The sequence below is a fragment of the Nycticebus coucang genome, chromosome 18 (assembly GCF_027406575.1).
Source record: "Nycticebus coucang isolate mNycCou1 chromosome 18, mNycCou1.pri, whole genome shotgun sequence".
Classification (NCBI taxonomy): Eukaryota; Metazoa; Chordata; class Mammalia; order Primates; family Lorisidae; genus Nycticebus; species Nycticebus coucang.
This window is the reverse complement of record NC_069797.1, coordinates 79,720,578-79,744,212: the sequence shown is the minus strand read 5'-3', so window position 1 is coordinate 79,744,212 and position 23,635 is coordinate 79,720,578. Positions and strand designations below refer to the sequence as shown.

The 23,635-nt window shown below is 57.5% G+C and overlaps 2 protein-coding genes across 6 annotated transcripts in view; one reads left to right on the top strand and one right to left on the bottom strand.

The window, feature by feature from the left end:
* Nucleotides 1-13,008, top strand: part of CSNK1D (casein kinase 1 delta) — a 38,830-nt gene extending 25,822 nt beyond the window's left edge. Inside the window, exons 6-10 of one of the 3 annotated variants that reach the window (XM_053568269.1) lie at nt 541-689; nt 2,322-2,493; nt 3,022-3,161; nt 11,969-12,101; nt 12,867-13,008. In XM_053568269.1, the coding sequence (XP_053424244.1) occupies nt 541-689; nt 2,322-2,493; nt 3,022-3,161; nt 11,969-12,058 (551 nt within the window). In that variant the 3' untranslated portion in view covers nt 12,059-12,101; nt 12,867-13,008. Of the gene's footprint in view, nt 1-540; nt 690-2,321; nt 2,494-3,021; nt 3,162-6,481; nt 6,546-7,702; nt 8,165-11,968; nt 12,102-12,866 lie in introns of those variants that run through there. The other 2 variants (XM_053568271.1, XM_053568270.1) reach the window with 2 other exon arrangements.
* On the bottom strand, nt 12,524-22,063 carry SLC16A3 (solute carrier family 16 member 3). 3 transcript variants are annotated; one of them, XM_053568268.1, is made up of 6 exons: nt 21,958-22,012; nt 16,847-16,931; nt 15,828-16,067; nt 15,262-15,405; nt 14,296-15,054; nt 12,524-13,332 (listed from the first exon to the last, which is right to left on the bottom strand). In XM_053568268.1, the coding sequence occupies exons 3-6, from the start codon at nt 16,048-16,050 to the stop codon at nt 13,055-13,057; spliced, it is 1,404 nt and encodes a 467-aa protein (XP_053424243.1). In that variant the 5' UTR covers nt 16,051-16,067; nt 16,847-16,931; nt 21,958-22,012; the 3' UTR covers nt 12,524-13,054. The 3 variants fall into 3 exon arrangements, with proteins under 3 accessions (XP_053424243.1, XP_053424242.1, XP_053424241.1); XM_053568267.1 differs by lacking the exon at nt 16,847-16,931 and having other exon boundaries at nt 21,958-22,063; XM_053568266.1 differs by lacking the exon at nt 21,958-22,012 and having other exon boundaries at nt 16,847-17,472.
* Between the last annotated feature and the right edge of the window lie 1,572 nt (nt 22,064-23,635).

Here is a 23,635-nt window from a genome sequence, read left to right as displayed (position 1 = left end):
AGGCCCTGGAAAGGGCAGGTGAGATAGGCTTGTGCTCAGGGTCAACTCCCAGAGGCAGGGCTGGGTCTCAAGGACACCCCTGTGTGGCTGAGCAGGTGGGAGATGGCTGGTCAGACCTGGCCTTCGCCACAGTTTTCCCTGCCTGCCGCCTCTTGCTTCTGGAGCTGTAACTCAGTAAGTTCTCCTTCCTTTTTGTGGGACTGCCCCTAGGTAAAATTAAATTGTGCTCTGTAATGTTGAATTTTTTTTTTTTCTTTTTTTGGGTTTTTTTTTTTTTTTTTTTTGGCCGGGGCTGGGTTTGAACCCGCCACCTCCGGCATATGCGACCGGCACCCTACCCCTTGAGCCACAGGCGCCGCCCTGTAATGTTGAATTTTTGAAACTCTTTCCTAAAGCCTTGGCTCTTAAAAGTCTAAGGAATATTTCTAATTTTGTGTTTTCACGTCTTCAGTGTGCGTAGCAGCAGGAGGTAAACAGCAGTGTTAGCAGACACTGCTCTGGATCACAGTCACGTTTACTGGTTAGCTTCTTGTCTTACAGCTGAATTTGCCACATACCTGAATTTCTGCCGCTCCTTGCGTTTTGATGATAAACCTGACTACTCATATCTGAGGCAGCTCTTCAGGAACTTGTTCCATCGCCAAGGCTTCTCCTATGACTATGTGTTTGACTGGAACATGCTGAAGTTTGTAAGTGCCATTGTCCTGTGTTGTCCCAGTTGGATCCCTGAGCTGCCAGTAATTCGGGTTGGCTTGAGAAGATGTCTGCATGAGGGCAAGGGGTACTGAGAAGCCAGATGCCCGCCAGGGAGAGCTGGGGGCTTATGGGATTGCGCACCATGCCAAGAGCAGACTGGATGGCTCTGACTGGGTGGTGGAATCCTCTCTCATTGAAAGGTTGTTCTGTTGTGGTCATCATCACCAGCCCTGGAGCACCTGAAGTCTGTTCGCCTGCGGTGCAGGCAGGCACCTGCAAGGCTGCTGTGCATCTGGAAGCCTCCACCCTGGTGCTCCTGCCTCTCGAATACCTGAGCCTGGGGTGGGGGGTACAGGTGTCCTTACTTCCCAGGAGGGGCTGGTGGGTACAGTACACTCTCAGCCTGGCCCACCCTAGTGGGCTGGTTTTGCACCTCATGTCCTTGGTTACCCATAGTCTGTGCTTTGGATGTGTACATGTAGGAGTATCTTGCATGTGGCCCAAAGACCATTGGATCTCTGAACAGGCAGCCTGTCCTTGGGTCAGTTGTGCAAGTTTGACTAACTTTTTGGATACCACTGCCAGAATTGAAGTTTTGTTGAACTTTGTGTTCTCTTTGATTAAAAATTTATTATGTTGTCAGTTCGAAGCAGAAGTTGAAATCTTTCCAGATGACAAAATCTGATGGAAGGTCAGAACTGCCTGTTCAGGGAGCAAAGGAGGCATAGCCTTGTCAGATGGCTGTGTGGGGCCATGCAGGGTGGGGCACCCATCAACTGGGCCTGGGTGCACTCTGCCAGTAGGAGCTCAGTCCCTCTAGGGCCGGACACCAACCCAGAGCCACCCTTGGGCAGTGCTGTGCTCATCCTCTGTCCCTTGAGCACTGGTCTGACTTTTCTCTGTAAAGGGCCAGATAGTAAATAATTTCAGCTTTGCTGGCTGCATGTGACATTAAACGAGCTGTTGTGGCTGTGTGCAGCACACACTGCAGGGCAGGTGGCACCTGGGTCTGGCCCACAGCACGTAGGCTCCTGCCCTACGGTGTTGCTAATTAGAATGTGGTCCTCAGTGGCTGGCATCTCAGTTTAACTGCTTGAAGGCATGGTGCTCGTGTGCTTACAGTGTCCTGCAGGGACCTGAGTGCTGGCCTTGTCACCCTGCCTATGGGTACCTTTCTTGCTGGTGTCATGGCAGTGTGGCATTGTTGCTGGGGAAGGACTCCGGTGAACCAGATGCTGTGGGTCCCTGCCCCACTTCGTCTTCTTCCCCCAGCTGTGGGCATTTTGGACCTCTGTCCCTTGTGTGCTATGTAGATTTGCACAGAGGAGCAGCCACCCACTTGCTTTTCATTTTGAAGTTCAAGGAAGTTCTGAGTTGCTGGCACTTCAGCGTGGAAGGGGATTTTCTCTGGCTTGTTGAGGAAGGACAGAGGGGGCTTAGCACCTGTGGATTGTGCCCCTGTCTCTGTGGGGAGAAATATCTTTTCTGGCTCACTGTGCTATTGTGGATGGCTTCTCAGGGCAGTCTTGTCCCGTAGGCCCCTCAGTGTTTTCTCAGGTTATTAGGGGATGTAGCTCTTCCCTAGCACAGTGCCTAACTGGTCCCACTTCATTCTTCCTTTTTAGGGCGCCAGCCGGGCTGCGGATGATACTGAGCGAGAACGGCGGGATCGAGAGGAGCGGCTGAGACACTCCCGGAACCCAGCCACCCGTGGCCTCCCTTCCACGGCCTCCGGCCGTCTGCGGGGCACCCAGGAAGTGGCTCCCCCCACACCTCTCACCCCTACCTCACACACGGGTGAGTGCACCCAGTGGGCCATCAGCAGCACTGTCCTGCCTGTATTTCCAGGGAGTCATTGGGTGGGGACTCTATGGCCTGGAGAGAGTCCCGGCCACGTGGGGGTGAGCCTCTGTGTGCCCCTGAGAGTAGCTAACCTGCACTGACACCTTTAGACGTGGTTAGAAGACTTGGTCTTCTGAAGGGTTGAGTTTCTGAAAGCTGCTGCTGCTGTTTGCAGTCATTATATACATAAAATTTTCTTCTTTCTCCACACAAATTCTTGTGGGAGCCTTGGAGTACCCCTCCCCCCCGGCTGCAGGTGTTCCTGGGTGGCAGACAGACATGTGGGGCTGGGCTGCATGCCTGCTGGGCTGCTCTGAGTTGGGGGTGGCTGTGCCCATTCTCCCTGCTGCCCTTGCAGTTTATTGAGACATTCGAGCCACTGAGGGTCGTTGCTGGCCACAGCTTCCCAAGGAGAGGCCCCTTGTGCAAGAGCCAGAGTGCTGGGTCAGGATTGCTCACTTTGGCTTCTCTCCCTCTCCTCAGCTAACACCTCTCCTAGGCCCGTCTCTGGCATGGAAAGGGAGCGGAAAGTGAGTATGCGGCTGCACCGTGGGGCCCCCGTCAACATCTCCTCATCTGATCTCACGGGCCGACAAGATACCTCTCGCATGTCCACCTCACAGGTACGCGCACGGAGCCCACTCAGGCCAGGCCAGGCCCAGGCATGGGGGTGTGTGTCAGCACCGAGCCTCTGGCTTACCCTGTCTCATGAGCTCCAAATTGAGAGTAAGATGAGTTTCTTGAAGGCTTGCTTGCCTTGTTTCCTTCCTTATTTTATGTTCCCCATTTTTGTTTTTAACCTGTGGGGAAGTTGGGTTCCTAGTTGCTGGGCTGGCATCTTGGTTGAGCCTCAGGCAAATGCGCTGCTGAAGGGCTTGTTCCCCAGCTGCAGGGTGGTAGGTGACAGGCAGGGCTGTGAGCCAAGGGAGGCCTGTTGCCTGCTGCTGCTTGAGTGCCCCACTAGCCGCCTTCCCCACACAGACTGAACATTGCATGCATGCTCACACCTCTTAGGGATGGGTGTTGTGGGCCCACCCTGCCTCTGAGAACTTTCCTTAGGCTTGCCGCCTGGGGGCTCACCCTAGCAAAGAGCCTAGGAAGAGTCTCCATGTGGGAGTTGCCCACACCTGCTGGCTAGGGGTGGGGACCTTCCAGTGGTGAGCAGCCCCTGTTGCTTGGCATGGGGTGAGGCTTCTTGTCCTTCTCAATTTTTCTTCTCTTAGGAGAAAAGTGTGCTCAGAGAAACAGGCCTGCTGTGTAGCAAAAGGCAGAGTGGCGCAGGCCTGGTCACGGGAGTGTGTCCTTATGCCCGTCTTTTTCCACCAGCATTTTCCCCTCTTGCTCTTGCTTTTGTTATTGTTGTTTTTTTGTGTTCACTGACATGCTTCTTTCAGTAGACTTGAATAACTTTTTATATATAAACTGATTCTTTCTCTTGAAATCATTTTCAGGGTGTCTAGCAGGGGGGAGGGGGTGAAGGGGGGGGTAGTGTCAGGGGAGGCTCCTGGCTGACCATGGTGTCATCCCAGCTGAGCAGGAGCGCATTCCACAGACGCACTGGAGGCTTGTCCTGTCCAGTTGACCAGGTGGGGCTGGGCCCTGAGTAGCATGGATGCTGTTGGCCACAGGTCATCTTACCAGAAAATGGATCTTTTCACTGAATACTTCTTTTCTTTTCTTTTTTTTTTTTTTTTTTTTTATAGAGACAGAGTCTCACTGTACCGCCCTCGGGTAGAGTGCCGTGGCGTCACACGGCTCACAGCAACCTCTAACTCTTGGGCTTAGGCGATTCTCTTGCCTCAGCCTCCCAAGCAGCTGGGACTACAGGCGCCCGCCACAACGCCCGGCTATTTTTTTTTGTTGTTGTTGTTGCAGTTTGGCCAGGGCTGGGTTTGAACCCGCCACCCTCGTCATATGGGGCTGGCGCCCTACTCACTGAGCCATAGGCGCCGCCCTGATTCACTGAGTATTTCTAATAATCATTTTACTGGAAGTGGACTTTCTGTGTGATAAGTTTCTCCTAGAGAGACCAAAGATGCAGAGCATTTGAATGACTGATTATTTGAATTGTGGGGCTCAAGAGTTCTGGCCAGCATCATGAGATTGGGACCCCCACATGCACACAGCCTTGCAGCCTCTGGCCCCACAGCCCTGTAGCACAGGGCCGAGTAGGCTACTTCACATGAACCCTGGTGTTCTGCCTCAGCAGCTGAGAGCAGATTTGGGGGGCGTCCTGAGCCTGTCCGTCCTCTCACATGGGCCCTCTGTAGTCCCCAGCCCACAAGGCAGGAGCAAGTGTGGTTGTGTGTGATGTGCTCTGGCTGGCCTTGGACATCCTCACAACAGCAGTAAGGCAGGCAAAGACCAGGGAAGGGGAGGCCTAGCTTTTCTTGTTTCTTTTTTTTAAGACATCTGGTGGTTTGGTATCACAGGAAAATGAAAGAGTCAGGAGTTCCCAAGGGTGCTGGGCAGTTGCAGCCCAGCTAGCAGCTCCTTCCTGGCTGTGTGACCCTGGCCAGTGCCCAGGGCATGGCTATCTCAGTCTGCTAGCCTCCAAGGGTGCTGAGAGACAGCACACAGCTCCAGGGTAGTGGGGAAAAGTGCGCTTCCTTCTGCAATGAGCTTGTGGCTTGCGCTTAACATGCCTCTGCACTCTTGGGCTATTTGTTTTCCATGTGAACAAAATGTAAGATGGGCTTTAACTGCAGGAATGAGTCTCCAGAGAGTTTTTCTTAGCTTTTGTTCCTGGTCACCAGGGGGTTTCTTGAAACATCTGTGCTGAGGGCACAGACCTGTAGGTTGTCCTCAGAATTCCCTCCTGTCTCTCAGAGGCTTCTGCTCATAGTGCGTCCCCTGCCCTCCAGGCTCCGTCTGCGCCAATGTGCTCAGTGGCTCTGTGACTGCAGCCCCTGGTTCTGCATCTAGGGGGATAAATAAGTCTCTTGAAACCTGCATTGAGCGTCTGCCCCAGGTCTGGAAGTTGGTGGGGCGAGTGGAGTTCTGTGGCTCACACAGTTCTGCAGCTCCTGTTCACATGCCTCACAAAGAGAGGGGTCCCAGTAGAGCATCAGTGTGCTTGCTTCTCAGGGAGAGGCAGGCCCTAGGCATGCACATCCCTGCTCATCTTCTTCATGGGCTGCCATTTCTCCAGTTTTGTGTCTCTCAGGAGTCGGTGTTCCTGGTGGAGATCTCAGCAGAAAGGCTTCCTGTTGCTCCCAGGCCCTGACCAGCAGCCGGCATGTGATGATGCCCAGCATGCGGGTCACCAGGGCAGCTTCTCTCTGCCCCAGGGCCTCGTCGCTCCCAGACCCTGCGCCCTGTGTCGGCCCCTCCCCCCGCTTCTTGAGGACAGTCTGTGTCAGGCCGAGCCTCCTTGATAGTTTGCGTGCGCCTACAGGGCACTAGGCCATGGATATACTTTGTATTTTTTTTTTTTTCACTTTGTGAGAAGAAAGGCCTTATCAGTCCAGAATTGTCCACAGAAAGATTAGTTGTTCCTTTAGAGGCCTCTCTTTAGTCCATACCTTGCCCCCAAAATAAGATCTGCTTACCAGTCCTCATAGTAGTGAGAAAGTGTGTCCTGTCCATGTGTCCTGGGGTGTTGCCATCCCCACCACCTGCCTAACGGACCCAGTTGTAGGGCCCTTGACATCCCTACTGCCTGCTAGGCATCAGGTTCTCAGGGCATGACAAGAGCTAGGAGGGTCTGTCCTGTGCCCTGACATCCTCACTTGGTCTAGAAGAGGAGCACCCGCTGCTCCTACTTGCGGCCCAGTGGTGAGAGGCCCCTAAGGCTGTGCCTGTTCCCTGGGTCCCCAGGTTGATCTGGCTGAGACGTGGAAGCCTGTCTGGACATAGGAGACCAGGCAGTCAGGGGGCCAGGGCCTCGAGTGCTGGCTGGCTGGTGGGACGCTTACCAACAGCTGTCTTTTCCCCACCTCAGAATAGCATTCCTTTCGAACACCACGGCAAGTAGCTGCTCGTCTCCCATCGGAAGGCAGCACTGGGTGAGTGTGCTTGTGATGGGCTTGGCAGGTGGCAGGTGGCAGGCGCCGGGTGGGCTGGGAGCACCACCCCCCTTCCACCTGCAGGTGCTCGCAGGTGGGGCTGGGCTGCATGCCAGGTGCCAGAGGCAGAGTAAGGCTTTTTCTGCTTTGTTCTTTTCCTTGTGAGGGTCCAGCACTGCTGCCTTCAGCTGCCCTAATGAGGGGGAAGCTGCGCAGTGTGTCTTCAAGCAGAGTAACTGTCCTACTGTGCCCTTGGCCTTTAGCCTCCTAAGACTGCATTCCTGATGCTGGCGTGCCCCTTCTGTCACGGGTGCCCATGTGCAAAGCAGGAGCCACTGTGCTGCCCTCAGGCCTGGCTCCAGGTTGGCCCAGAGCATTTGAGCCGCCTTGTCTGGGGACAGTCGTGCCTGGGAGGAGTGTGTGTCGTGCTCAGCTGAGTGGCCTCGCTTGGTGTGGGGTGCTCTGAGCTCTTGCTGCATTCAGACTTCTGGTGGTCTCTGCCCATCCTGGCTTTTTTAGTCATTTCTCTTCCTATCTCTGTCCTCATTTTGTGTTTCTTTTCAAACCTGGTCTCTGCCCAGCCATCTTGTCCACGCAGCTGTTGTCTGTAGTAGCCACTCCAGCTGCTCCAGTCACCACTCCCCACGTTGGCGCATGGCTGGGCATCCATGCTGTGCTCCCTTCTCGTCTGACGCGGCCCTGGGCAGCTCCTTCCAGCAGGGGCTTGAGTTTCTGTTGGGTCTGGGAGCCCTGCTGCGGCTCTGACGCTGTGCACACTCAGAAACACGTTGACAGGAACTGCTTTTCACATCGTCCCCCAAAGGGACACTTTTCAAAATACCCTGTTACTTTTCTAGGAAGGGAGGCTGTGAGCAAGGGTCTGTCTCCTTTGGATCCTCACCAGTGGCTGCCAAGGTGGCTTTGGGGTCATCTTGCCTGCATGCCTCTTCCTCCCTTCCCATCATTCAGTCTGACAACTTAGCCTGGCCACAGAGTCCTTCTTGTGGCCGGGGATGCAGGCTCCTAGACTGGGGCACGGCGGCAGTGGTTATCCCCTCCTGCCAGGCTCTATCACTGTGGTATTTGTGCCCGAGTGCTCGGCTGGCCCCAATCCTCTGGCCTCATGCTGACCTTCTTCTGTGCTTTGGCTCCGACAGATTCCCGGTCGGGTGGCTTCCAGTGGTCTTCAGTCTGTCGTGCACCGATGAGAACTCTCCTTCTTGCTGTGAAGGGCAGACAATGCATGGCTGATCTACTCTGTTACCAATGGCTTTACTAGTGACGCGCCCCCCCGGTCTAGAACCGAAGCGTTAACCGGGAGCTCTGCAGGCCACTCACCCAGCGATGCTCATGGGGGAAACAAAACACAAACTAAACGGACAGACTCCAAGAGCTGCCATCACCGGGGCCACCAAGGCCCCCCACGGGAACTCAGTTGTAACGGGGCTGGGAAGAAAAGCAGAGAGTGAGAGACGTTTGCAGAGAGACTCAGACTCCCCTGCAGTGGTGGTAAACCTGTGCTCCCTGACGATTCCACTGTAACTACCAATCTTCTACTTGGTTAAGACAGTTTTGTATCATTTTGCTAAAAATTATTGGCTTAAATCTGTGTAAAGAAATCTGTCTTTTTATTGTTTCTTGTCTGTTTTTGCGGTCATAAAAAAAAGATGTTGACTTTAAAGAATCCTGAAACAAAGACACTGGCTTGGAGTTTCTGTGTAAAGTGGACTCAGGCAGCGAGAGGGTGCACATGGGTCTCCAGGGTGTGTGTTGTGTTTGTCTCGTCTGTTGTATTGTGTTGTCTACTTTGGAAGGAAACTTCTCATCAGAGTTGTGTTGGGTGTGGGCGTGTCATGGGCCTCGCTGGCCTTCCTTTCTTGCCGCCCTCAGAGCAGGTGGGAAGCACTCCAGGGCAAGGCAGCAGGCTCGCCACACCACCTCCCAGGGAGGAGAGGAGAGGAAAGCTCTGAAGAGCTTGGAAGCAGAGGCTGTGAGACCAGTGGACAGTGGCGAGTTCCACAATGAAAAGTTGGGTATGCATTTCTGGTTCTTTGGGAGAGGATTGTGAATCAAGAGATGCTGGGGTCATGTGTGGTTATTTTGATGGTGTTTGTTGCCTCACTGCCTTTAAATTTGGGAAATTTTCTAAATAAGACTGTAAATATTATGCATCGGCTGCAAGTCTGCGTTGACACCTATGTGCTCAAAGCCAGGGAGGGAGGCTGCCCTCAGTAGAGGCCAAGGGCTTTGCCTGGAAAAGCCACAAGCCGAAGGATCCACCCTGAAGTGCCAAGAAGTAGGTGACTTGCCGCCTGGCCAAAGAGGGTGGCACCACCACACGCTGGGCCCTGGTCTGATGGATGTGAGCCTATCACAAGTGACTCAGGAGCGCGGCCTTCCTGGCTGGTGCTGCCCTACAGGGCAGGTGGCTTTGTATGTGCTTTCTTGCCTTTAATTTTGCAGCTGGCAGATACGCTTCCTGGTGGTGTGACAGCCAGGGGACATGAGCCCACCTGTCCCTGGGCAAGGTGCAGTGTCTATTTGGTATTTCTGCCTTTTTTCCTGGCGCCATGCAGGGTGTTCTGGATGGAGGCTGGTGATGGTATCCACCTTGGATTCCCCTCCTTCCCTCGGCGGCCCCAGCTCATGAGTACTGGCCTGGGTGCTGCCTCCCAAATCCTGAGCTGGTCACTTTGTAAGCATTTTGGAATGTGGGGCTGCATGTCTGGGAGTGGAGAAGGCGGCTCGGGGGGTGGGGTCAGGGGCGAGTTTGAGGTTTTCTTTGTTGCCACGTGGTCAGATTCTCCCACTCAATGAAATGTTAGCAGTGACAGCCCATGTGGTGCGAGCTTTCTTTATAATACCCGTGGTCCCGATGTGGTGCCAGGAAGCTTGTGCGGGGCAGCCTCTGACATCCTCACCCAGGTTTGGGCCTGAGTTGCTGAATTTCGTTGATGTTGACGTGCACACAGCTTCAAGTGCTCAAGGGGGTGTGGCTGTGGCAGTCGCCCAGTATTTAATCTGCATCGTCACTTGCAGGAAACATAGTTCTAAGTCTGTCAACCTGTGTAGTGGTAACCGGTTTCTGAGCTGTGCGTTTGTATCACCACTGTATTTGTGTACTTTAACAATGGTGTAAATAATAAATTCATGACGACTTCTACCTTTCTTCTTCCTCCTTCCCTGTGGTCTTTATTTCATCGGCTTGGGAGTTTTCAGTGTGTTGCGATTAACGATGTGAAAAGCTTTTTTGAGGATAGGGGTTCCTGTCTGTCTTTTCTTAGCCTGTCAGTGTCTATGAGCTAGGAAACAGGTGGAAGAGGCTGTGTCCAGGCGACCTGTGGTAGGGACGGGTAGGCACTGCCTCCTTACTTAGCCTCACTGCCTTTAGGAAATGGGCCCCAACATTCACTGGGCTCTGGCTGCTGACAGTGCGATGCTGCTGGATAGCCGCTCCTCGCTGCTGCAGGGGGCTGTGTGTAGCTTCCAGCAGCCTCTGTCCCAGGAAAGGTCCCTTCTCCCGGGCATGGCCCATCTCAGCAGCAAAGTGTCTGGGAAGAAGGCATCTGTCCCTTGGTCTGGCTTATAGCCTTGTCCCAGCCTTGGTAACCCATCCAAGGTCTGGGGACAGGGCATCAGCAGGTCCCACTGCCTGCCCAGCAGGGTGAGGATCTGCTCTTTGTAGCAGTCCAAGTATAAGAAGCCTTCCTGGGCCGTGCTGGGGATGCTGGGGCTACTTAGGAACAGAGTGGGTTTGCCTACAGCCATGCAAGGTGTGCTGGAGGGCAGTTGCACAGCCGGCCCCCCAACCCTGCATGTGACGTGTTCCTGCTCAGACCCCACGGGAGCCACCCCACAGCCCAGGCTCTCTCTAGGCCTCCTGACTAGGGTTTTGAGGCCAGGTTCCCCTAGGCCACCTGGGGCCTTCACTCTGCAGACCTGCCTCACAGGGTTCTGGGAAAGGCCTGGCAAGGGATTCTTCCTGCCTCTTCTTGCTCTTCACTGTCAAATGCCCAGGATGGAGAAGGCGACACGTGGAACCTCCCTGGGTCTCCAAACTGAGCCCATTGAGTCCTGCCTGGCCTCCCCATGCCTGGAGCTGTCTCCCTGTGAAGGCGCATGGGGGTTGGTAAAGAGAGCTGGTCCCTCTGGTCCCAGTCCTTGAGAACGTGAGGGCATTAAGAATCAGGAGCTGCCTTGCAGGGCCTGGAAGATGCCAGGCCCTTGCTGAGCCCCTGCCTCTTTCCCCTGTTTCCTGCACAGCTGCCCACATGTCTGTCCCCAGTGTTTCTGCAGAGACCCAATCTCCCTCTAAGACTTGAGACTGGGGTCAGAGATGCCCCGCAAGGCCAGGGAGCTGCCAATTTGTCAGGTGGGCAGCAGCCCTGGAGCCTGGCTCACTGACTACCCCCCATAAGGCATCTTGTATGTCCTGTGCTGTGATACTCCTCAGGCCCACACATAGGCCAGTATGTGTCACGGGGTGGGGAGGGTGCGTCTAAACAGAGTGGTGGATAGGAGCCTCCTTTGTCACCAGAATTTGTTAAGGGAGTAGGGGGTAGCTCCTCTGCTCACAGCCACGGTCCCTCTCTCCCTCCCTATCACACAATCAGGCGGTTTCTTAAGGACAGAAAGTCCTTTTTGTACGTCTGGAACCAGAAAAGTAGATGGAGCAGGTATCTGCTCCCTCCTCCCCACAGTGCACTTGCCATGACTACACTGTGGCGTTACACTGTGGCGTTGCCCTGTGGCATCTTCTGTGAAGGCCCTACTGAGGGAGGGGCAGCAGAGCTCATGCCCATCCTGCAGAGTGTGATCCTAAAATCGACCATTTAAGTCCTATCAGTGTCCCCAAACCTTGACTTCTGGAGGCTGCCACTTTCCTGCTGCCTTATAGTGTGCCTGCCCCCATGAGGACTCAAGCATGAAGGGCCAACAGTATAGCCTACAATGACAAACAAAGCCAGCTTATTATGGTCCCAGTGGGCTAGGAGAGAAGGAACAGATCTGAGCAGCCCCCAAAGGGTCAAGGGCAGCTGGGGAAGTGTGTGGGTAGCGTGTGTCCCACTGAGTCCCACACCACCTCACCCCTGCCCTGTTCCTCTGGATCATGGAGAAAGCTGTCAAGGACCATGGGCCCATTAGCTGCATTTAGGGCTTAGCCCATATCAAAGCTTAGAGTCCCTGTAGTCCTCACAGTGGGTAAGGTCAGACACAAGGTGGGCTCTCCAGTGACACTCAGCCTGTGATTGCTCAGAGCTGCCAACACTGTCCACCAGCCCAAGGCCTGGCAAGCAGCTCCCTACAGCAGAGGCCACCAGCACTGCCTGAGCCTGGCTCTTAACGAAGCACTGGGCAAGTGAGGCTGGGGCAGGTAGGGTACCGGACCTGAGACGTGTGCTCTCGCTTGCTTTTCATTACAGAGGAGCAGGGATGTGGCGTCTCTCCGGTTGCACACTGCCCGTCAGGGCACCCGCTGCCGTCCCCAGCGCCCACGACGCACCACCTACTGAGAGCCCCAGCGGCCTCTGATCGGGCTCCCAGCCACCAGGGCAGGTGGGTGTGAGGTGCCCAGGGCGAGCCACACTGAGCCAGGGGCTTGACAGAGAAACATGGGGAGCCCAACCCACCCTGTAGCTTGCTGCTGGCCAACCAGAGGGGTGAATAAACAGAAGGCAGTAAAATCCTCTTTCTTAAAACACGCCCGTAGCAGAAGCCACCTGCGCTGTCCCAGCTCAAGAGGCACACAGTTCGGGGCTGCCTGTGGGTTTCAGAGACCAACCCAGGCGCAGCACTGTGTGCCCCTCTGGCACGTGCTCTATGCCTGCTGAACAACCCCCAGGGTGGCAGGGAAATGTTCTGGAACAGACAGGACTGAGAAGGCTGAAGAGGACCGGATCCACTTTGTGACAGTCACCAGGTCATTTCTTAATAGAAGTGACATTCAGGGTGAACAGACCACAGAGAACACAACTTCACACACTTCTAGGGAAGGGGTCCCCTGAGCCTCCTTCCACACAGGTTTATTTTCCACCTTCCCGGTTTAGTAGGAGCTTTGTGCACTGGACACTGAGGGGGCGGGCACAGGACACCACTGCAGAGTCCAGGAGTGCAGGACAGTGGGCCACACAGGCATGAGGGAGGGCCCCTGCAGAAGTGCCCACCTACCACCCTGTACCCAGCACGCCCTCTGATTAAAGTCATGTTGTCTCTGAAGCGTGGGTTTTAGGTCCTTGAGCACAGCGGTGGGCTCAGGGCTGTGGGTCAGCAGGCCAGGCCCCGGTGCAGACGGCTCATAACCTCGGCTTGACTTCACCGCAGATCGGCTTTGGAATGACATGATTCCCGCCCACCACCTCCCCTTCAAAACACTGCTCAAGTGACAACCCGCCGACCAGGCACCCGGAGCCAAGCGAGGGCCCCGCTTAAGCTAGTCCTGTTTGTGAAATAAATACGAGCGTTGCCAGTCTCTGTACCTGTTCCCTATACCTGCCAGCCCAGCCAGGCCCTCACACGCTTGTTTCCGGGGTGTGCACAACCTCCCCGTTCTTCTCGGGCTCTGCTTTCAGGAAGTGCTCCACTTCGCGAGAGTCCACCTCCGCATCTCTGTCAGCCCGGGGCTTCTGGAGCTCCTCCTCCTCTGCAGCCACCTCCGGTCGAGGCTCCCTGGGCCTCTTCCTGATGCAGAAGCGGTTGCCCAGCAGCAACACCAGGGAGGAAGTGAGCACCTCGGCCCCCGCCAGGATGAACACATACTTGTAGGTGTGTGTGGCGTCCAGGAGCTCACCTGCAAGGGGACCCGGTCACCCACTGGGCTGGCACGTGCAGCCGCCACCCTGGCCCTGGGCTCCTGCTGAGGCCTCTGTGTTTCTCTAGTTGGTCTCTGGTCATTGTAGAGCCTCCACATAGGCCCCCCATCTGTCTCCAAACCAATGGGGACAGAAAGTGGTTTTCCCCACATAGCATGTGTCCCAGCCTGGGGAGGGGTGTCCTCACTACTCTTCATTCCTCATCCCCAAAGAAGCAGACTTATTTGAGGTGGGCAGTAGAGACAGTGCAGCCCTGTGTGTGGACATCCCAGAGCCTGAGATGGCATGTCAGGTAGTGCAACCTGGGCTCCCTTCATTCCAGGACCTTTCTGGGGAGGGAGGAGCCAGAGGTTGCAGGGCCACCTGGGCAAACCCACACCTGGGAAGTGAATCAACTTCCAAGGCAGCACAGTCACCAGACCTGCTTGCTGCAGTCAAAACTATTTTTTTTTTTTTTTTTTTTTGTAGAGACAGAGTCTCACTTTGTGGTCCTCGGTAGAGTGTCGTGGCCTCACACAGCTCACGGCAACCTCCAACTCATGGGCTTAAGCAATTCTCTTGCCTCAGCCTCCCGAGCAGCTGGGACTACAGGCGCCCGCCACAACGCCCGGCTATTTTTTGGTTGCAGTTTGGCCGGGGCGGGGTTTGAACCCACCACCCTCGGCATATGGGGCCGGCGCCTTACTGACTGAGCCACAGGCGCCGCCCAGTCAAAACTATTTTAAATTCCACTCAATTCTGTCAACCTTCAAAAAGAAAAGCCCCCCACAAATGACAAAAAAGGCTTCCTGGCTATGCTACTTGGCTGTGTCTGCCCGGTGTGCGTGTGCCTGTGAGCTCTGCTAGACTAGGCCCCCCACCACAGTGACACCTGTGGGCTGTGCATCCCCCTCCTCCCAAGCAGGTGTCTTGTCAGGAAGGGTCATTGGCACTGCACTCACCTCCTGAGGGGGGGCCGATGAGCACTGCCACTGCCTCCAGCAGCAGCACCAGGCCAATGGCGCTGGAGAACTTGTGGGTGCCCACAATGGCCATGAGCACCTCAAATTGCAGGGCCCCCACCATGCCATAGGAGATGCCGAAGAAGATGCAGAAGACAACTAGGCCGCTGTAGTCACTGGCCGTGGAGCCTGTGAGGTCGGTGAAGCCATTGAAGAACATGGCAAAGCTGAAGAGGTAGATAGAATAGGGCCGAACCTTCGCAAGCCCGGTGAGGAAGCCAGCGGTGGGCCTCGCAAAGATGTCAATGAAGCCAAGGATGGTGAGCAGGAACGCAGCCTGCGTGTCTGGGACTTTCAGGTCTTTGGCATAGCTCACCACAAATACAGGTGGCACGAAGAGGCCCAGCACCATGATGGAAGTGGCCACTGCATAGAGGACGAAGCCACGATCCCGGAAGACGCTCAGGTCCAGCAGGTGCCGTGAGGGCCTTCGGGGCCCCGGCCCCCCGCCTGGCTGGGATGTCCTGAGGGGCCTCATGAGCGCAGCGCACACACAGCAATTGAGCAGCAGGCCGCCCAGAATGAGGAAGCCTCCCCGCCAGCCGTAGTGGTCCTGAAGCACCTGGCCCAGTGGGGACAGCGCACACAGGAACACAGGGCTGCCTGCTGCTGCCAGCCCATTGGCCATGGGGCGCCGCTTGTTAAAGTAACGGTTGAGCATGATGAGCGAGGGCTGGAAGTTGAGGGCCAAACCCAAGCCTAGAGGAGAGGGGGCCATGGGTGAGGCCACATTCCCAGCTTCTCCCAGGCACAGACCCAGAGTGTGCAGAGCCCCTGCCATTGACGCACTAAGGAGATGGGAGGTGAGGAGCAGGCCAGTGCCTCCCAGGGGACTCCCCCAGCTGCCCTCCAGAGGCCCTCCTCCCCCCTCCCAGCACCCTCAGTCCTGTGGCCAGCTGTACTTACCAGTGACAACCCCGGTGCTAAGGTAGACCTGAACGATGCTCCTGCAGAAGGACGCGGCCACCATGCCCAGGGATGCTAAGAGGCCGCCCACCAGCATGACGGGCCGGCAGCCAAAGCGGTTCACACACACGCTGCAGAGTGGGCCTGGGGGGAGCAGCAGCTGAGGGGCAGGGGCAGGGCCAGGGCCAGCAGGCCTACAGCCAGGCTGGGTTCTGGGCTGTGACGCCACCACCTCAAGCTGGGCAAGTCCACCAGAGCCCACAGGCCACATGCCGAGTAGGATTCCTACGGCAGGAGGCCTGCCCCTATAGGAGCCAGTGGGTTGGCCTGCGGGCCCTTGTGAATTAGCTGTCTTTCAATAATAGCTCAGGGAGCCTCATCCTCTGGGACTGTCTATAAATATGACCAGCCCATTTGGATGGGGGGCCAAGACAGACTTTGCCCATGCCCAGTTTCATAGGCAGACAGCGGCTTAACCGCAGGATCCCTCCCTCCAGAGCCAGGCCTCCAGTCCCTGTGGCCTGGCTGGCCTTGCACATGGACGCCAGGTAGCGGCTGGCCCTCACCTGTCCCGTAGAGCATGGCTAGCAGGATGGAGGAGATCCAGGCCGTGTGCCTGTAGCCAATGTCAAACTCGTGCATGAGTTCCTTGAAGAAGACACTGACGGCCTTAGGGAAGGCGTAGGAGAAGCCTGTGATGATGAAACAGCCGAAGAGGACAGCCCAGCCCCAACCCCCATCCGGGGCCTTGACACCCGTGGGACCTTCGTCAACCACGGCTCCTCCCATGGCCAGGCTCGCCTCACCTGGGAGAGAGAGAAGGGGCTGACTGTCCACACTCACCAGCTACAGCCCTGCATCTGGGGGTCAGTTTAGAACCCCCAACCCTGGCCCCCTTACCTCGTGCCTGGTACAGGGTGGGAGGGTTGGGGGCCAGTAGCTGGGGCCCTGTCCAGCCCCCCCACCCCAACCTCCTGTGCCCACATAGCTGGCTCTAAAGGGCAGCAGTGGCTTTTTTGGGCTTAGCTTGGGTTCAGATTACCTCAGGGGAGGGCAGCCCCTGGCAGGGACGTCGGCCTGGCTGTGCTGCAGCTGACTCTGGCAGCAGCCTGCACTCCGTCCTGGGGTCGTAATCTCCAGACTCTAAACCTAAACCTAGGTGGACCCCAGCTAGCCTTGGGCTCATGCCCCCAGGGGGAACAGGGCTCCCCAGCCAAGAGCCTGAGGCACAGGAAGGAAAGGTTGTCCAGGAATGGGATGAGGGGCTAGAGCCAGCCACTTGTCCCCTGTGGCCCTCAGAGGCCCCTTCCCCACCTGCGCTCACTGATGGGGCAGAGCCTCACAGCCCCACCTCTGCTTCAGTCATCCATGGGTGATAGTGACAGTCCTGCCCAGCCCCAGGATGCAAGAAGGGGTCTCTCCAAGCTCCACATCAGCCCAGAGAAGGTGTCCCTTTCTGTGAGCTCCAGGAGCTTAGCTCACCTGAGCCAGAGTAAACTGGGGTGCAGCCAGACTCTCAGCTGCCCTGCCCCAACCCAAGTCCCCCAATCCGACATCAGCCTGGCAGCCTCATGCCCTGCCTCACCAAGGCCAGTTGTGCTCGGCTGATGTCCTGAGACCTGGGGCGGTTCAGTCCAGCCTGTGTGGCCTCCCCACCACTGGTGAATCAGCTTTTTGGAAAGAAAAAACTTGATATGTAATGTCCACCAATTCCGTAGCATGAACACCCCACTACACTGAGCACGCCTGCCCCCAGCTGCCTTGGGCTGCACGGGGAGCACTAGTCCACAGTTTTGTAACCTGTGCTGGCTCCACCCCTACCCCTTCTCCTGGCATCCTCCTACAAATGTGTCCAGAGACCCTTGGCCTGGCAGAGCCTCCATGGGTGCAGTCTTTGTATCCAAGGTGTATGTGTAACCCTGAGGACGAGCTTCTATGCCAGGAGGGTCTGAGCACAGTTCAGTGTGGAAGGCTCCTGACACTGCCACCGCAGCCCCTCCCACACCCAGCCTGCCCGGCCACCCCTGCCACACACTGCACCCCCTAGGATCCCTGATTGAGAGTGACCTGAGGACTGTTTTCTGAGGCTTCCTGGTGTTAGCTGTTGGCACTGCTTGCTGACTGCTCCCCCAGGGACTGACCTTTGCTGTCAGGGTGATGACAGGACAGACACAGACCACTACCCCACCCCACCCCCAAGGCAGGGCAGAGGTCCACCTTCAGAGCCTAGGATGAGAAGACCCCACCCACCCACCCAGGACATGCTAAGCGGGGCACAGAGCAGCAGTTTGTATCTCACCACCATTAAGAGTTAAGGTCAGAGTACCTGAGATATACATAGTGGGTAACCGAAATGCTGTGAAACACACACTTGAGGAGTGCCCTGTGATGCCACAGAGCTGTCAGGAAGCAGGGGTGCCTCAGGCCCAGAAGTCACAGTGGTGGGTGGTCGTGGGGGAGAATGGGTTGTCCTGGGGCCCCAACTTGTTTTAGGGCTGAGGGTTTACAGGTGTTTACTGACAGGCCAAGGAGAGGAGTTTGTCCAGAGTCAACAGTAAGGAACAGCTAAACTTTATATGCCCCAGGTCCTCCCTTGAATAAGCTGGGGAGGTCCAAGTGCCCTGAGGCTCTCCTGGCTGCACTGGGTTGCAGGGGAAATGGGACTTCCTGAAGTCCCCATCCATCTGCCCTTGCCCACCAGGCTGGGCTTTCTCTGGAGGCTTCCAGGGTCCTCAGGAGAAAGAGAAGAGGGTATCTGGGGAGGCAGGAGCACGGCGCCTCTTGAACCCAGCGTTGAGGAGTTCGGCAGAGGACTGGGGCGGTGCCAGGACTCAGGCCAAGAGGGATAGCCTGTTCTGGGACCTGTGTGACCCAGCAAAACTCCTGTGAACAGGGCAGTCTTCCTCGTCGAGGAGGTGAGCATTTGGACAAGAGGCCCAGACTCAGACCAGCACTGTCATCTGTTCCCACCAAGCCTGAGGTACCAGCCGCAATGGAATGGCCTGGTGGAGCTAACCTCAACCAGTGGTCTGCCCAGTGGCTTAGGGCCAGAGATTCCCATGTAGCACAGCTGTGGAGGGTAGGGAAGGTGTGCAAAATGGCAGATCACTGTCCCTACTTTTCAGTATAACCCCAGCTTCAAGACAGACTGAGGCACAGGCTGGCTGGTCCAAGGAAAACCCTGGGCCTGCCCTGACTAGACCCTGAAGGGAGGAGGCACCACCATGGTCCACCAAACGTTGGCTGACTGGCAGGCATACACCAGCAGGCTGGCCTCCCCGACATTTACCCTCCTAGGGGGGTGTCGAACCAAACCCAAAAGAACCTGCTTTCTGGGGAGCTGGTCCCCCAAAGTCCTCAGAGGCCCCATAACCCCTGCTGCCAGAAGCTGAGCAGGGAAGGCCTATGGTGGGTCCTTGGAATGACCCTTCCGGGAGGCCTCACATCTAAGGGCCCAGTGTCCCTCCCAAACCAGACACTGCCACCAGCAGTTCCCTCAAGTCTGGGGTGCAGGGGTCTGTTGGGGTCCAGGCTTCCAGGCCTGGGCTCCTGCCAGATAAGGCTCCTGCACTCTCCAGCACCACTCCTGTCCTGAGCCTGCACAGCCACTGCAAACTCCCCCATGGCCCCAGGACCCCTAGACCCCTAGACCCCTCACCTGTCTGGGTGGAGCTGCTGAGGTCTCTGTGCTGGACTGTCACCCTCGGAGGACAGGCATCGTCCCTGGGTTCTATACAGTGGCCCAAGCCCCAAAGCTGTGACCTGTTACCTAACCAACCTCCAGTCCTTGGAAGGACAGGCCTTGGCCCAGCCTTTGTGGCCCAAGCAGGAGGCAGGGCAAGAAGAGGGGCAGTTATTTTCCTTCCTGGACTCCTGGGAGTCACCTAAGGACCAAAGGAACAGCCCAGCTGTGGCTAGTGCCTGGCCACAGGGTGGCAGAGGGCGCATCCTGGGAGGAGGGGCCTGTGTGGTCCTGTTACCCTTCCCCCACTGCCCCTATTGTGCAATCAGGTAACCAGAAATGGGAAGCGCAGGGGCCTTTTCTGTGAAGGGGTCTAGACTGGCAGAGGAGGAACCCAGGGCAGAGGTCTGCCCAAGCCTGATCCTGGCTAGCTAAACCTAGCTCAGCCCTGGACCCTCTCTGGCCCATGCAACCCCAGCCCACGCCTGGTGCCTCCAAAGGCTCCCCTGTGTCAGCTCAAATCATCTATATGGGCCAGTGGGGCACAAACACTGGCCTCACTGCTGGGTGCTGGAGCTCAGAGCCCAGAGCCACAGCCAAGATGGCGGGGCCTGTAACAAGGGGAAGGCTGTATGTGCCCCAAGCAGGCTTCAACCCTTGGCTGCCACCCAGCTGGTGGCCCTGGGGATGTTCTAGGGCTGGTGGGACCCTCCTCCCCCCAAGGTTGGGGTCAGTGCCCTGACACCTCAGCCTGTAGCTACCACGCAGCACCTGGTCTGAGGCAGGCTCTGGGGTCCCACAGCGCCCCTCCTACCCCCACTGGCAGTGCCACTTTCTAACTCAATGGACAGGTGCGGTGGGGAAGGAAGGATAGGAAGGCGGGGCCCGGAAAAGGGGACACCCTCAGGAAAGGAAGGCGGAGCTGGGCAGGGTCATGGGCGCCGGTTCCGCTAGTTCTTGATTCCCAGACTAGGGATGGGGGGGCGGGCGCCGGCCGTGGGCGGGTCCCACCTGCGAGGGGCCGGCCGGGCGGGGGTAGGGGAGGAGAGGACGCCCCTCCCGGCGGGCCGTGGGACGTGGGGGACGTGACCACGCCAAGGGAGGAGCCGCCGCCGTATTGCCCATAGTAGGCGCCCACCACCGGCTGCCGTATTTGCGGTGCGCGCGTGGCCACCTAGTGAGCCGACCCCGCCCCTCCCTGCCCCGCACACTGCAAGGGACCCCTCGTCCGACCTGCGGCTCCCCAGTGGTGGAACGGGGGATCTGGACCCGGGGTCAGGGACAGAGACCAGGCGGGTTGGTACATGTGGCCTGATTCAGCCCAATTCACAGAGGGGACTGAGGTGGTATAGTCTGCTCTCTGGAACCAGGCCCTGTCCGCTCCCACCTGCTCCCCCCTACCCCACCAGGGTCCCTTGCCACCACCCAGAAGGTGCCCCTTGATGTCCTGGGTGTTGCTCACACCAGGCTTCTCACCCTCAGGGTGGCACTGGCTTTTCCCTCCCACCTGGCCAGATCACTTCAGGTCCTGCCATGAAGCCAGCTGAGCCTGCCACACAGGTCACTGCAGGCCAGAGAGTGGAACCCTGTAGCCCTCTCCATGCATACACACTCCTTGACCAGTGCCCTGCCCTCTCAGTGCTGTCCCTCCAAATTGAGGTGTCCATGCTCCAGTGAGTGAGGGTCAGATAGCTCTCTGGGTGGCAGGCCCTGTCCAAGGTCACACGGGGTTGTTGCCCAGACTGCCCTGGGAACAGGCTGCCACGGGCCCACCCTAGCCTCTGTCCACACCTCGGAGACCTGAGTGGGAAGACACACCTGCCAAGCAGTGCCCTCAGCCCCTCTGGGGTCAGCCCCCAGTGCCCTCCAGGCAGACCCCAGTCCTTGCCCACCCTGAGGCTCCTCACAGTCTCAGGGACTGCCCAGCCGTCCCAGCACCCGCCAGGCTCCAGGTACTTCTTGAGCCTGTGGGATGAAGCTGGTGAACCGGACACCCCCATCACTCACACAAAACACCTGTCCCTACTTTCAGCTTTGGGCAAGCCCCTCTGCTGGGAAGGCATGGAGGAGGCCCCACTGCTGTTGCTGTCCCACAACCCACCAGCAGGTCTGACTGGCCTCACCCAGAGAGTGATCCTGTGAGCCAAGTGCCCTGGACATGCAGCTAAGCGCCTCTGGGACAGAGAGGACACCAGTCCCCCGACCACTGTCCTTCAGCAAGATTCCAGGCATCCCCAGTGGACATGCCAGAGCTTGTTTGGCCCAGCATCCAAGTAGGCACCTCATCAACCTGCTTTCCAGACAAGGAACCTGAGACTTGGGTCTGGAAGTGGGAGCCTCTCTGAGTTTCTGCCTGTTTTACCCACAAACTGGGGAACCAGCGGTGAGGCTGTTAAAGCAAAGCCAAGGAATCCTGCTGGTTCCAGAGGGGTTCCTCCATCTCTGGGTAAGCCATCGCCCGAGGGTGTGGGTTGGTCAGTGTTGAGGGCGGTGGCCAGAAAGGAGAAGAGGTAGGAGAGAACAGCCCCAGGGTACCCTTCACCAGAGTCGGGGCCAAAGCGCACGTGCTCCTGGCTTCCTTGGGGAGACGACAGGACGGCTTAGGGCTGGCGCTGGTGAGGACATAGCCCCACCAAATATAACGCAGCCTCTCTGGCCGCCACTGGGCGTCGGACCGAGCTATTTATACCCAGGACCAGACCGGCCGCCCGGCGCGGCCACCTTCCGGCCAAAGCCCAGTCCCTAAGAGCTGCCCGACGGATGGGCGCCCGGGTCCCGCCGGGGAGACGAGGCTAAGCTGCCAGGGAGCGAGGGTGCGGGGGTAGAGGGGGCGCGGCTGGCTCTCTAAAGCCCTTCTGTGGAGGCTGCAAGGGGTGAAAGGCTCGTTCGTGCAAGCCCAGGGCACTCACGGCTCTAAGGGCCAGGAGGGGAAGGGGTGGGGTGCAAGAGCTAGGACCCGGAGGCCTCCCCGTGCCGGGCCCCGGGCCACGCGCGAGCATCCGGGCCGCGCCTACCTGCCTCTGCTCGGCCGCTGCGCCCGCCTCGGCTGCCCGCGCCGCGCCGGGGGCGACTTTAAGTGCTCCGGTTGCTCGCGCGGCACGTCCCCCGCGCACGTCACCGCCTCCCGGCACCGCCCCTGCGCGCCCCGCCCGGACCCCGCACGGCTGCCAGAGCCCGCCGGGGCCCTGCTCCCCGACGGCGCGGCCGGCGGCCTGCTACTCCGACAGCCTCGGGGACTCTCGGTCGCCCCTGGCCAAGAGACGAGGCTCCTCGCCAGCCCGTCCCCGCCTCCCCACCCCTCCACCCCTGGCCCGCGGACGGGGATCGCGGCCTCACTTCCTCAGTCATTTGCCTGGGAGCCCCCCCTCCGGCGCTCATTTCCCTTGCTAAGATCGCAGCTTCCCTCCACCCAGGCTCAGATTGGAGCAAGGCCGGTTCCTGTGTGCCCCCACCCCCCACGGACGGTGACCCATCGCCCCACAACACCTGGTGCCTCGCCCTTTGAGAGGTGGGCGCTCACCGGCACCTCACCCGGTGAACTGAGGCTCTTGGCCTCCCCAATGCCGGGGCGGGGTGTCCTCGAGACCAGCGAAGCCAGGGTGATTTGAAGCAAGGCCTCTCCCTCTCTGAACTTCCATTTCCCGGGGTGGCTCAACATCACCCACACCCCAGCCCCCCACCCCACCCCTGTGCCCTATTTTTTTTTTTCTTCATCTGGGACATCTGGGCACTTTGGGTGCTAAGGTGTGAGGAGGCACCAGGGCCTGCAGCCTGGACAAGTACACCGAGACGTAGAGTGGGTTGCCACTCAGGGCCACAGGAACACTTCCAGCTAACTGGTTTCTTTTTCTTCTTTCTTTCCTTTCTTTCTTTTTTCTTTTCTTTTTTTTTTTTAGACAGAGTCTCACTTTGTCACCCTTGGTAGAGTGCATAGTATCAGCTCACAGCAACCTCAAACCCTTGGGCTCAAGCAGTTCTCTTGCCTCAGTCTCCCAAGTAGCTGGAACTACAGGTGCCTGACACAATGCCCAGCTATTTTTAGAGACAGGGACTTGCTCATCTCAGGCTGGTCTCAATCCTGTGAGCTCAGGCCAATCCACCTGCCTCAGCCTTCCAGAGTGCTGGGATTACAGGCATGAGCCACTGCACCCAGCCCCAGCTAACTGGCTTCTAAATGAACCCAGGTCTCCTGGGGTTCAAGAAGGCCAAGGTGTTGGTAACCATGGGCTTTAGCACAAAGATCCCAACATGTCCAGGTTTTGGGGTACAGAATGAAAATCAGTGGAGGAACCCCCTCCAGAGGGCTGTGAGGTGGACCACCCCCTTGGCTTGATAAAGCAGCATGCAGTGCTGGCCTGGGCCCCCAGAGATCACTGGAGGTGCCAAGTCCAGTAAGACCTTCTGCTCTTTCTTTTGGATGTGAAAAGCCCACCCTCCCACTAACCCCCCAAAACAGGCTTGGTTCTCACACCCCCAAATGCTAAGCATGCACATGGGAAAAATACCCCTGTCTCCAACAAGTGTTGAGGGGTCCTGGGACTTAGTGGGTGAGAACTCCACTTAGTTGGCCCCTGCCCCAACTAGGACAGGTGACTGAACCCTCTTGGAGATGGGGTTTCCATGAGATCCTGGCAGTTCAGCCCAGCTTCAAGTGGTGCCCCTATCTTCCCAAGAGGCTGGGGGCTACACTAG